The following is a 15113-nucleotide window of genomic DNA, read 5'->3' as shown; positions in this document are numbered from 1 at the left end:
TTTGAAAGTGTGGGCTGGTGAAGATACTGATATGTGGGAGAGATTGGCGATGGTACAAGGAAAACTGTTGAAGAACCCTCCCAAGTGTTCAAGATGGAACCGCCTATGTAACATTTAACCCCGGGAAAGGAGAGTTACGTTTCTCTCCTTTCTTGTTAACTCCCACATGTTTTTTCTTAACATATTATTTATATAATATAAATATAATAAAGAAACAAATAAATAGGGTAGTTATTAATTTTTATAAAACAAAAAATTATAAAGTAGTAATATTAAAATGCATGAGATTAAGACTTAACCCCAAATTTAACCTGAACTAAATTAAAATATGATATTTTTAATATTTTTTAATTAAATTAAATCACACAACTCGATAATTTAAAGAAGTAAAGATATTATATTTTTTTATGTGAAAATCATGTTTAGTCTATATATCATATTTTGTTTGTTTTTTAATGTCTACCACTGTCGGTCATGCTCTTAACCTTAAACAGAAAAGGAATGCCCCTGCATGGATGCCATATATTATCAATTTTGGATTTGCTGATGATTATGTTCCCAAAATTAAAACTAGTTAGGCAAAGACATGACATATGCTCCAACTCTATTGGCTAATATTTTTCAAAAAGCAAAGCTAAACCCATCATATTACAAAGACAGACAAGAGACAGCAACAGACAAGACAGTCCACCTAGTCAAAAGATGATGTGCTCAATTTTAAAGAAAACTATTATTTTCTTAAAAAATATGTACCTAAAAGAGCCTGCATGATTTAAATGAGATAATTATTTATTTTACAACTTTGTTAAAACTTCCAAAAGAATTCTCTCCTTTTTCTTGATATTTTTTTATTATTAGAATATTGAATACACAAGTCACCAAAGAGTGGAAGTGGAAAACCTAGCTAGGAGAGAACAAAAAAATATATAAAAAAAGGAGATAGGGTTTAAACAAGTAAAACAATTATTATAGGCACAAATTTGACATAGATTTTTATGTGTTTTGGGGTTATTTCGGTCATCAAGAAGTGGCAATGCAATAAGGCTCCCAAAAGAGAAGAGATCTCCTGGGTTCTTTGCATCCTTTTAGCAAGGGTACAAAGTAATCACCTTTGTTCCTTATCAACACTAGCAATTCTTGTTGATCATTATTATGAGCCATTAGATTCTTGGAAAGGATTGCTGCCTTCGACATTGGTTGATTGGACCTCCTCCAGTAGTACTCATAAGCATTGAATGATGCAGCAGCCGCAGCCGGTGATGCTATCAGTCTACCGGCCGTCCGTGGTGGCCGCGGTGGCAGTGACTGTCCTAGTGGTGGTGTTTGTGGTAATGGTGAGATGGTGGTTGGGTCAACTTTATCGGCCTCCTTTTCCTCTCCAAATTTAACTATGTCATCAAAATTTTTACGCCATGTTGGATTCCTATTTGCTAACCAATTGGGCTTGTTCATCATAACAGCTAACCTATGCACATTCATTGCTCCAATCGACAGTTTAGGAGTCTGCTTCATCTCACAACAACCTTCTTCTTCAACTCCCTCATCAGTGTTAGTTTTCTCTTCATCTCCGATGCCTTCAAACTCTCCTTGTTCATTTTCTTCTTCAACATCAGGAGCGGTATTTGAAAAAGTGAGGACAAGGCGACCATCTTGGCGTTGAGCAACGAAGTTGTCGTGTGAAGGCACGGAAACAGCTTCAAGAACCAATCTACCGTTATCTCGACGAGTCTTCATGCGAAGAGATGCTCCATCTTTGCGAGAAAGTGAAGGAATTGGGGGAGGAAATGATCGGTGGTGATGTGCTGATTTCTTGCCAGCATCATAGTTATAATGTTTCTCAATTCTGAGCTCCTCTACCCTTTCTTGCTCTTGGTGTTGGAGTTGGTGATCTTCCTCTTTAGGATCCTCTTCTTGCATGTCACTTGTTTCTGATGGAGGGTACGAAGAGAAGCCGTCGGAGCCAGTTTCGGAACCAAGGCTCTCAGTGCAGATTTCAAGGCTTTTCTCGCTTAAAGAGCTGGCGGATCTTTTGACAAGAGGGTGAACATACGGAACTGGAACTGACTTAGAAGACTCCTCCTCAGCCTTTTGTGATATGATTGAGCTCCATATATCGAATTGGGCAGGCTTCTCAAGTTGCTTCTTCTTGTTCTTTTCTTGTTGAATTAAGGTCCAGATATCGGTTTGACCTGGTGCTTCGCAATCCTCTTCTGCTTCTTCCGATGATGAGTCGATGATGGAAGGAGGTGGGAATTCCTGGGATGATGCTATCTTTTTGAGGGGAGACAATCCATGTTGATTCAGCCATTTCTTGGAGGACATGTCGGCTGACAAAGTTCTTCTAAGTGAAGCTGCTGCTGGTGTTTCAGCGTCGGATCCAAGGATCGACCCTATGCCTTGCTTGTTGGTAACCATGCCCTCTTCAGTGATGTTCAAAGCTGAACATACTATGAGGCTCTTGCTAAGGGGACCAGACATCTCCAACTACTAGTAGTAAATTTAACCTGCATAAAAGTGAAAAAAAGACAAAAAAAAAAAGGAAACAACAATGAGACTAGCCCTAGACACAAGTGCTTCCAAATGCACATAGATTAAGGAAGAGAAGAAATGATTAATTACCTTGAAGAGAAAAGCAACAACAGCCAGCAGAGGTCTGCAAAGAGACCACTGGGGGGGGTTGCTTTGCTGTGAGTGAAGAAGATGAAGTGTCTGAAGTGAAGATGCCTTATGGGAAGGTAAAATGGGTTGATGATGGAATATGGGAAGAAGAGGGTGTTAAGGGGGGCTATTTGTAGTAGGAGGGCCAAAAGTCCCTTTGGAATCAAAGTCCCAATGGGGGGACCCTCCTACGCCACCATGAAAACACTCCTCCATTGGTTTTCCTTATCACAAAACTTGCTCATTAAAATAAAAACAACACATACTTGGATTTTTTATTTTTTATTTACTTTTACATCATAGTTGGACAGGAAATGAAATGGTTAAAAAACTGATCATGAATTTATTTTAGAGCAACTGTTCATCTTCCTGGCTAGGGGTACACGATATTCTAGTAAAAAAAAAATAGATATACGAGAAATCGTGTATTGTTATCGATGCTTTTCTGGTAAACGTGGCAGATGTTGGAAGGCAAATAATGACAAATGGAGAAGAATACAACCGAAAAAGAGCTGGACACCATTAATCCTGAAACTCATCACCAGATTCAATTTGTGCCTTGGAGATCATCCAACCTCTGTATGTCCTCTTCCACTCTTTCTTTACTTTGTTTAATATCAATTGGCTCAATACATACAGTAATTTCAATCTTCAACAAAAGAATCTACCCACTCTTCCTTAACTTAAACCGGGAGGCCCTAAAAATTTATAAAATTTTAAATTAATATGAAATAAAATTATAATTAGACTCCCAAAAATTTGAGAATTTCAATTTAATCCTATTAAAAGTTATAAAAATATAAATTATGAAACCATATAAAAATAGGGTATCTAATAGGTTTTAGGTTTGATTTTAGTATTTATAATTCCTCCCTCACTCTTAAATTATTAAACTATGAAACTATACAAAATAATAAAACCTTTTTTACACAATATTTTTATTTTTGATAATTGGGGGAGAGAATAAAATTATTTAGATTAGAACTCAAATTTTTGTACCTACAATATAATAAATGAAACCAGAATATGGGAAGAGTAAGATAAGTAAGTAGAATGAAGCATGTGGTTACTTCAATGTTTGAATTTATTATTGTTGTTGAAAACAAATAAAGTTAATTACCAAAAGGAGTAAAGACAAGGCTCTCAAAATTAAGAAATGTGTTAGTGTTACCAATTAGGTAAGGGCTCAAAGTGGATACTGATTAATGGCTTAAAAAGAAAGCGGAAAAAAAATCAATTTCAGAGTGGATTTAATTTAAATTTGTGTAGGAATTGTTTTATACATAAAAGGAAAAGGAAAGGAATCACTCTCATAGCCCAACATGATTGGGCGGCTAAAAACCTATCCATCACACAGACCCTGAGAGAGATTCCATCCATCCTGTTCTTATTCTTATTATTATTAATTATTTTTCCAAGAATACTTTTTTAAAGCTTATTCAATTTCCTTTTTTTTTTAAATAAACAGAATAATGTATGTGGGTCACATCCCACCTTTATATATTTTTTATTTTCTCTTTTTATTTTTGTGAAAAATTTATGTGGTTTTATACGTATATGTAAGATGTGAGCAATACGTAGCATCATCCATATTTATACCAAAAGCTGCCGATGTTGATTATCACTATCAATTCTAGCACATATTTTTAAACTACTTCAAGGATTTTATTTAAATATTACTTATAAAACTAATATTAAATCATAAAACAGACCATATTAATGTAAACCCCACTGAGAGAAAATAAAACAACTTATTGATTAGCTTAATGTGGAATGCAATCCTTATGAAACGAAAGAAAGAAACATGAAAAGTCAAATGGCAGTAAAGAAAAAATAAAAAATCTAAAAATGTAATATGTTAATTGCTGTAGATATTATTGTATGGAGATGCCCAATTAGTGGCAACTGAATGAATAAATTCGGAGTTGACTCCACAAATTATTTAATTTTCTAAATGATGACGTTGTGGAATTGGAATACTACTTTGTCACAACAATTTTGGTAGTACGTATTAATTAACGCTAATATTTCTATTATTAATTATTATGCAGAAACAAAAAAAAAAAAGAGAAGAAGAACATTATTCTAAACCCAAAGGTTTGCTTAAAAGCAATAATAATAATAAAATGAATAAATTCCATCCTCATGAGACAACCAATAAGGTTGGAAAAAACCTTGTAAAAGCTGGAATCAACGTTCATTTGTCCTATTAATCAAAAACAAATTATATTAAATAATCATGGCTTGTGACTTATGATTCCACCCCCTACCAGGAAAAAAGCACACGTACAATATAGATTAGCTCGCATAAGTAATAAAATAAGAAGATCAAAACCAAATTCAACAATATTGACCAAATACAAATTTATAATCTTTTCCCCATTCATTTTTCTTAAAGCTTATGAAAAGTATTGATTGATACTGTTTTACCTACATTTTAATATCCAATGGATGGTAGTAGACTTAAATTTTTATTATTATTCATCCCTATTTATTTCAAACTTCACTTAAAACTTTTTATATGTATATTTTTCATGTCCGTCGAATAGTTGCTTTTCTCAATTATGCCATTTCTAAGGCTCGAACCCTATTCTCTCCTTAAGACTATAATGTATCTTGTCACTCCAGTCACATTTGTTGGTCAAATTAAAAATTTATAGTTAATTGTAATTGTAATTTTAAATATATATAAATAGTTTTTGTATTAATATAATTAAATATAAATTAAAATATTTTTATATAAAAAAGGGATTAGATTCACTAAGAATGACGAAAACATATCAAATTACCTTAACTGAAATTAAATTGAGTGTATTCAGATAAATGCATAACAAAGTGTGAATGGACTGTGTAAACAGAATCATGTTAAATTAAATTGATGTCATAAAACTAGTTGTTGGACATAAGGCAAAACAAGAAGCCAAATAATAAAACAACCAATCCCTAATATTCATCGATGCAGTTTGGATTTACTAATTTCATTTTGCTGACTGTGATTTAGATAAGGATTTTACTCAACAATTTATTTAGTATAATTTATTTTTTCATAATGAATAATTATAACATTAAAATCGAATTTCGATACAAATCACTTTTCCGAAACTCTCTAAAAAAATACCTAAAAAGAATTGAAAGAAATAGCAAAATAAAGCACGAGATCCTGAAAAACAAAACTACAAAACCAATGCCCAAAGACGTCTACTATTGCCTATTTATAAGCTTGTTGAAGTCCTCAATCAACGAGCCTTTAAATAAGATTAATTATCAGTTTAAATGTTGAACTTTATCTTCATAAATGATATTGAATAATATTCAAATAAAACTATTTATAAAACAGTCAAACTCTCTTGAATCAAAAGCATGTAAGTAAACACTAAAAACTTTAATTGCACCTTCAAACATAACGTTAAACAAACCAATCAAAGTTTTCAACACTTGCAATTGCTCTCGATTTTACTTTAAACTATTTTTTGAAGTAAAACCACCTGTAAATAATTATAATTAAAATCAAATCAATTAAAAAAATAAAAACAATAAAATAGAGATGATATTTATGCATGGTGGGGGTGTAACCAAAAATATATTATTCCGGGTTAACTTTAGCAATAATGTTTCACCATCGAACTAAAGTACATAGATACGTAAGGAGATTGGTGGGTTATGATTTGGAATTGGGAAAATGGGGTACCCTTAATTACAGTTCTTTAAGTGGTTCATGCATTGTGATGCAAACTTTGTTTTGAGAAAGTAACTACGTCATATTGTTAAAGAATAACACCAAGTTGTAATAATGAATTAATTACGATGTAGAGGTAGAGTGTTAAGAGGAGACGTGTGTGATTTTACAAGTATAATCATAATTTTTAGTAATTAGAGCGAAATCTTATATATGAAAAACTCAAAGCTAAAATAGGATTCGGAAATCATAATGTGAATATTACCAACAAGATGTGACCCTAAATAAAGAATAAAATGAGAAAAGGAAAAATCTAAGCAGATGATGGAAGAAGATATGACAATGACACATATCTCCTACCAATTTAGCATTTGCTAGAGGCTACCGTACATATAGAACAAAAATTTCTAAGAAATTTAGATATTGGTATTGTGTTCCTATTTTTTTTCTTCTAGTAAACTTTTTCAATCCAAAAACCTAAAATCTTAGGTTTTTTTTAGTTTTAGTTATGCAGAATGATTGTTATAATAATTATAGATATAATTATAAGGTATAAGTTTAAAAAAATCAAGCACATCTTTGATTTTTATTTAATGAACTTATATTAATTTAAAAGGTATGCCATTTTACTAATTTCTCGTATACATATACATATATATATAAATCATGTAATGTAATTCTCTTTTTTCAGCTTGGTGGTAGCAGGGATTCTTTTGTTTTCCTCTGTTTCAATTGAATCCCAAAAAAATATATAAATGGTTAACCTATGGGATTCAAGTTGATTCATATAAGTGATTGTTTCTTTCATAAAAATGGATTAGGTAGGATGATTAAAATGCAAAACATACTACAAGTTTCAAGTCAATTAAAATAACATCAAATGATGCAGATATTTCAAGTAAACACTACACCAAAACAGGTTTTTAGCGGCGGTCTTAGCGGCGTTTAAACAAAAAACGCTGCAAAAAATAGAGTTTTAGCGGCGTCCAGAGAAAGACGCCGCAATAAATGGTTATTTGTGGCGCAAGAAATAGAAACGCCGCAATTGACCTGCATTAGCGGCGTTTTTACCTTAACGCCACAAAACTTGTTTGCAAAACGGCTCCGTTTTTTTGGTTACTTTATGGCTTTAGTGGCGTTTCCATAAAAACGCCGCAAAAAATTGGAATATAGCGGCGTTTTCTGAGAAACACCGGTAAAGATAACGAATTTGAGGAAAAAATCTGAGCAAAACAGTACCGTTTTATTGTTTCATTTTATTTCTTTAGTGGCGCATTGTAAAAAACGCCGGAAAAGATTCAATTAGCGGCGTTTTTAGGGAAACGCCGGTAAAGATATCTGATTTGAGGAAAAAATTTGGACAAAACACTACCGTTTTATTGCTTCATTTTATTTCTTTAGTGGCGCATTGCAAAAAACGCCGCAAATATTGGGATATAGTGGCGTTATTGGAGAAACGCCGGTAATGATATCTAATTTGAGGAAAAATTTTGAGCAAAACAGTATCGTTTTGTTGTTTCCTTTTATGCTTTAGTGGCAAAATGTTAAAAAACGCCAGAAACGGTTCGGATTTAGCGGCGCATATTAAGAAACGCCAGAACTAGACCAAGTAAAACGGCTTCATTTTATTTCAAGATATTGATTTAGTGGCGCTTTTAAGTAAACGCCGCAAATATTTCGGCAATACGACATCGTCTACTTTTCTTCTTTGGTGGAATGTTCATTAAAACGACGCTGCTTTTGATTGTCTCTATTGGTAGTAGCGGCGTTTTTGGTCAAAATGCCGCAAAAAAGGAAATAAAATTTTAGGTTTTAGGGATTAATATTTAAGTTTTATCGTATACTGTTAGGGGTTTTAGGGTTTGTGGCACTATATTTATTATTTTAAGATTACAGTTTTGTGTTCTGGGCTTAGAGTTTAAGTTTAGGGCTTGGAGATTGAGGTTTAAGGTTTAGAGTTTACATTTCAGCGTTATTATCGGGTTAGAGTTTACGGCTTATAAGATAATGAAATTTACTGTGTTAAGGATTGATGTTTATGTTTTACGATTTAACGTTAATGATTTAAGGGTTACGATGTAAGGTTTTAGCGTTTCAGATTTATGGTTTATACGAGTTTAATATATATATGTTATATATGATGAAACAGTTTAATATTGTATACAAGCATTCATTTGTTTGCTAAAAATAGAGCATAAATTTATAATTGTAAGACATTATTGGAATAGTGTGAATAATTAATAAATTTGAATGTTGATAGTATTTAAAAATCTATTAAAAATAAAAATACTTATAAATAAACACATATAAAATATTATAAAAACTGAATAATTAGTGGCGTTTTAAACTAAAACGTCGCAATAGATAGGATTTAGCGGCGCTTAGACGCAAAATGCCGCAAAGAATATATCAAAACGACATCGTTTTCCTTTCAGTGTATTTCTTTAGTGGCGTTTTCTGATAAAACGCCGTAAAGTTTTCTACAATACGACATCGCCTGCTATTCTTCTTTGGTGGAAAGTTCGATAAAACGACGCCGCTTTTGATTGTTTCTATTGGTAGTAGTGGCGTTTTCAGTAAAAACGCCGCAAAAAAAGAAATAATATATTAGGGTTTAGGGATTAATATTTATAAATAATCGTATAAGGTTTGGGGTTTTAGGGTTCGTTACACAATGTTTATTATTTTAGGATTACAATTTTGACGACATGGGTTTAGAGTTCAGGTTTAGGGCTCGGGGATTGAGGTTTAAGGTTTATAGTTTACATTTCAGTGTTAATATCATGTTAGGGTTTATGGCTTATGATGAGATAATGAAATTTACTATTTTAGGGCTTGATGTTTATGGTTTACTGTTTGCGTTGATGATTTAAGGGTTACGATGTATGGTTTTTTTTGTTTTGGATTTAGGGTTTATAGTGCTTACGATTTAGGATTTAGGGTTTCAGTATTTAATTACTATTTTGATACAAAAGTCAAAAAAATTAAGGTACTTAAGTTTTTTACTTCTTATTATGCCATTATTAGGTTTAGAACTGATAGGGGTATAAAAACATATATATATGCATGGCACGATATCACATATATATATATATGTCGTTATATATGTTGAAACACTTTAATATTTTATACGAGCGTTATCCATATTTGCTAAAAAGAGAGCATAAAGTTGAAATTGTAAGACATTATTAGAATAGTGTGAATAATTAATAAATTTGAATGTTGATAGTATTTAAAAATCTATTAAAAATAAAAATACTTATAAATAAATACATATAAAATATTATAAAAACTGAATAATTAGTGGCGTTTTAAACTAAAACGCCGCAATAGATAGGATTTAGCGGCGCTTAGACATAAAACGCCGCAAAGAATATATCAAAACGGCTTCGTTTTCCTTTCAGTATATTTCTTTAGTGGCGTTTTCTGATAAAACGCTGCAAAGGTTTCTACAATACGACATCGTCTGCTGTTCTTCTTTGGTGGAAAGTTCGATAAAACGACGCCGCTTTTGATTGTTTCTAGTGGTAGTAGCGGCGTTTTTGCAAAAACGCCGCAAAAAAGAAATAATATATTATGGTTTAGGGATTAATATTTATAAAAAAATCGTATACGGTTTGGGGTTTTAGGGTTCGTTACACAATGTTGATAGTGTCAATAATTAATAAATTTGAATGTTGATAGTATTTAAATAATACATGCTTACATAAAATTAAAAAAAAAAATTATTAAGATTTGTACAATAAAAAATAATATGTTAAATCTGTGTCATATTTTTAAACTATTTTAATTGAAATAAAATTAATAATTTCATAATAATGCATCAATTTAAAATAATGTCATAACATTTATACAATTTAAAAATCTATTAAAAATAAAAATACTTATAAATAAAGACATATTAAATATTATAAAAACTGAATATTTATAAATTTATTAAATATGTATAATTCAAAATAATATATTAAATTTAAAAGAATGTCATAACATTTATCCAATTTAAAAATCTATTAAAAATCAAAATACTTATAAATAATGTGAATATTTGGCGTTTGGAACCAAAACGCCGGAAATTGTAATTTAAAAATTGAAGAAAACGGCGCCGTTTCATTGACGAGTTTAGGGTTCGGTGGCGTTTTTTCTCAAAGCGCCGCAAAAAGCTGTAAAAATAGTGGCATTTTCGTTTAAGCGCCACAAATATATTAAAATTAAATGGCGTCGTTTTGAGGGGATATCGGTTTTGGGGTATATCCCCGCACCCAGCCCCAAATCCCATCTTTCAGTCAAATCCCTAACCCTAAGTTCAGCACAGCATCTCCGATTTCCCCTCCTCCGTTTTCTCCATCTCTTTCATATTTCTGTTTGGGCGTTTCGCTTTATTGCAAAAAAAACCATTAAAAAGGCTTCATACGACATTCTATTTGTTGAAAACATTTACATTATTTGCAGCAAAGAAGAGGGAGAACGTCGAGGAACATCGTAAGGTTCGAATCTCCGATTCTTCGTATTTATACATTGGGTTTTGTCGTATTTTTAATTTTAATTTTGCTTTCTTATTGGTTGGTGATACTGGAATCAAAAAAAATGTATTCTCTGTGTTTAGGGTTTTCAGTGTATTCGACTGTTTTGTTCATCCTCGTTAAGGTAAATTACTGCTTCTATTGTTCATTACTGTTTTTGTGAATGGTTTAATTTGTTAGGAACTGATTTTAACTTTTTTTTTTCTCCAGTTTTTGGTCAATCCATTTCATTGCATTCATTTCAGTTTTCTTCATCGTTCTGAAGGTACAGAACACATGCTTTGTTACTGTTTATTTGTTGAACTCATTTGGTACTGTTTTTAAAGTATGGAAATTTGATGTCTAGTTTAGGGTTTAATTTATTAATTTATAAAACTGTTCTGTTAAATGTGGTGCAGCCGATTACATTTCCAGGTAATGAAATAGATTTTAAGTTGAATTTTATTAAGCCATGTTGTTTTTTAGTATGATTTTTAAGTTCGGTTCGGATGTCCGATTCTTCGTATTTATACATTGGGTTTTGTTGTATTTTTAATTTTGATTTTGCTTTCTTATTGGTTGGTGATACTGGAATTAAAAAAATGTATTCTCTGTGTTTAGGGTTTTCGGTGTGTTCGACTATTTTGTTCATCCTCGTGAAGGTAAATTATTGCTTCTATTGTTCATTACTGTTTTTGTGAATGGTTTAATTTGTTAGGAATTGATTTTAACTTTTGTTTTTTTTCTCCAGTTTTTGGTCAATCCATTTCATTGCTTTCATTTCAGTTTTCTTCATCGTTCTGAAGGTACAGAACACATGCTTTGTTACTGTTTATTTGTTGAACTCATTTGGTACTGTTTTTAAAGTATGGAACTTTGATGTCTAGTTTAGGGTTTAATTTATTAATTTATAAAACTGTTCTGTTAAATGTGGTGCAGCCGATTACATTTCCAGGTAATGAAATGGATTTTTAAGTTGAATTTTATTAAGCCATGTTGTTTTTTAGTATGATTTTTAAGTTCGATATATATACTCTTTGTTTGTTTCTTATTGTCTTTGATTTTTTGTATGATTTTACTACTTAACTGGAGTTTTTCTATTTTCATATGTTTTTCTCAATTACAAGTTATCACTATTTCTTAATTTAATTCGGTTTCTAAACTTTCGATTTATGGTTTGTAATCTGATTCATAATCAGTCCATTTACAGTTTGCTTAAATCACAAGATCTACCTCATGTGTTATGTTTTATTTATTTGAAATGAAATATTTTACTTAATTGGTAATAGTTTGCAATGCTTAGAAAATGAACACAAAAGATGGTTTCCTAGCAATCAATCGTGCCAAAAACGCAATATATTTCGGTCTGCAATACTATATCGTAAATATTAAAATATTGGACAGAAATATTATATCGTAAATATTTAAATTTATATTCTTTTTATATATTACATATATTAATATGTATATATAACCTATATTTCATTTTTTGTAATAATAACATTTTAAATTTAAAAAAGATTTGTAAATGATAATTTAATATCTATTAAAACTAATATTTTTAATATATCACCCTATATATGGCATGGGTATATAACCTACATTTAAAACTTATTACTATAAAATTTGTAAGTTTTCTAAATAATTGTAAATATTGTTTTAATATCTATATAAGTTTTCTAAATTTATAAGTTTTCTAAATAAGTCTTCTAAATTTATTTGTATTAAAATTTATTAGTATTAAATTTACTTCGTTTTCTAAATAAGTGTTCTAAATTTGTTAGTAATAAAATTTATTAGTATTAATTTTATAAGTTTTTTACATAAGTTACATAATACACCATTACATAACTTACAAAACTTATATAATACATAACTTATATTTAAGCTTGCATAACTTACATAATAACTTACATAACTTACATATAATAACATAATAAATTACATAATACTTTATATAATAACATAATAACTTAAATAACTTATATATCTAGCATAACTTATATAATAACATAATAACTAACATACAATATATAAACATATATAGAAACTTGCATAACTTATATAATAACATAATAACTAACATAATACATAACCTAAATAACTTACATAACTTACATAAATTAAATAACTTACATAACTTACGCGCAGAGGTCGAGGACGTACGCTACTTAGAGAGTTATACGAGTTAGATCCGGTCGAGCGTGTCAAAGTTGGACGAAACAGTTTTGGTCAGCCTGTTGGATCAGAAGCTCGACTTTTAGCAGGATACATAGGCATTTTAGCACGAAATGCGAATATGTTGCCTATCAACTACGAGTCATGGCATCAAATGCCCGATAGAAACAAAAACCAAGCCCTCGATAATATTAAGGTAACAAAATGTTAATGTCATCTGTAATGCTTGGGAAATAGTTTCATCTATATTTACTTTATTAACTTGTGTTTTTTGTAGGCGAGGTTTGCTTTAGAGGTCTCGGATGCTTATGTAAAAAAGGCATTGGGAAAAAGATGGAGAGACAATAAAAGTACTTTGAAGAAAAATTATTATAAGACCAAAACAACCCTCGATGAGCAATTGCAAAATGTCTCGCCGGGTATGTTGAGGTACCAATGGGAAGATGCGGTTAGATTTTGGCATTCGAAGAAAGGCGAGGTATGACGTACTTCCAAACTATTGTAATTATTTTGGTTTATAGTATTTAATATTTATGTACTAAAAATTTCATAACGTAGGATCGTGAACGAGTTGGAAAAAGCAACAGGCAGAAACAAAAATTCACTCAAAGCCGGGTCGAGAAGTTTTGCATGTGTAGCTGAGGTAGAGGTATTTTGAATTTTTTAATATTGTAAAATATGTATAACTTTCCATTAAAAAATATTTTTACTACTATATTCTAGGAACTGTCATCCGGTCAAAAAGTTGGACGCCTTCAACTTTTTGAAATTACACATAGGAAGAAAGATGGATCTCCCATGACTCCTGAAGCTGGTGAAATAATAGTACGTTTACTTAATACGATTTGACTTGTTTTAGTTATTTCTAGTGTTTATTTTCTAATGGTTTAATTCATTGCTTGTAATGCGACTATTGTTATGTTGCATATGTTTTTTTAATATATATTGCGTTCCTAACTATGTGATTTATTTTTTAGGAAAAACTAAAGGATAAAAAAGCGGAGTACGAAGCGATTGTTTCTAGTGATAGTTCTGTTCATCCTGAAGACATTGATAACTGGATTATTACTGAAGTTTTGGGTCCTGAAAGGTATGGTCGGGTTCGATTTCAAGGATCTTTTGTTAGCCCAACCCAATATTTTGGATCCAGCTCGCAGCAATACATGGCTTCGGGGAGTCAGGCTCAAGCTGAAGTTCAGAGGTTAAAAGACCAGATGACTCAGATGCAAGCGACCACAGTTGAGGTTCAAAGGAAATATGAAGAACTCCAGCTACAACTTATGGCAGAGGCGGCAGCGAGGGAAGCAGAGGCTGCAGCGAGAGAAACAGAGGTTCAAAAGAAATATGAAGAACTGCAGCTACAACTTAAAGCAGAGGCTGCAGCGAGAGAAGCAGAGCAGAGCAGAAAGTACGACGAACTCCAGCAGCAGCTTCAGAGCATGATGAAGATGTTTCAGTCGCAACTTCCGCCGTCATAGTGTATTGCATTAATATTTTTATCATTTTAACTTTTAACATTTTTGCAAAAATAATATGAATTCACTTTTATTTATTGATATTAATATTATTTTATTCGTTTAATTTGAAATATTATATAAATTTATTGCTTTTGGCTGGTTTAGATCTAGTTGCTTTTGATTTGTTGCTACAGGAGGGCTGAAGAAATGAAAATTTTAATATAAAAAAATCCCAAAAATAGTGGCGTTTTTGTACAAAAGCGCCACTAAAGAACATTTCCTTTAGCGGCGTTTGTAAAAAAAGTGCCACTAAAGATTATAATCTCTAGCGGCTTCTTTAGCGGCGCTTAGAAAAAAATGCCACTAAAGAACATGTTCTTTAGCGGCGCTTACATAAAAAACGCCGCTAAAGAACATGTTCTTTAGCAGCGCTCACATAAAAAACGCTGCAAACGTTCCCCTTTTACCCGAAATCGACCAGGCAATCATTTTCTACCCTTCTGGTTAACCATGAAATCCAATTTTACATCTTCAGTCAGACCTCATTCACCCTTTCCTTGTTCTCCTTCCTATATTAAGTAGGAAAATAACAACGCTTTTATGTACCTCCATAATATAATAAAATTCTCAGCACACCATGCACAA

At 31.4% G+C, this 15113-nt stretch overlaps 1 protein-coding gene across 1 annotated transcript; it reads right to left on the bottom strand.

The window, feature by feature from the left end:
* Positions 1-907: 907 nt before the first annotated feature.
* Positions 908-2795, bottom strand: LOC121219435 (protein FAF-like, chloroplastic). The gene is made up of 2 exons (XM_041097614.1): positions 2620-2795; positions 908-2504 (listed from the first exon to the last, which is right to left on the bottom strand). Exon 2 carries the CDS (start codon positions 2476-2478, stop codon positions 1021-1023), a length of 1458 nt encoding a protein of 485 aa, XP_040953548.1. The 5' UTR covers positions 2479-2504; positions 2620-2795; the 3' UTR covers positions 908-1020.
* Between the last annotated feature and the right edge of the window lie 12318 nt (positions 2796-15113).

This window comes from Gossypium hirsutum, chromosome D07 (assembly GCF_007990345.1).
Source record: "Gossypium hirsutum isolate 1008001.06 chromosome D07, Gossypium_hirsutum_v2.1, whole genome shotgun sequence".
Lineage (NCBI taxonomy): Eukaryota > Viridiplantae > Streptophyta > Magnoliopsida > Malvales > Malvaceae > Gossypium > Gossypium hirsutum.
The sequence above is the reverse complement of the archived record's forward strand: the minus strand, read 5'-3'. Positions and strand labels throughout refer to the sequence as shown.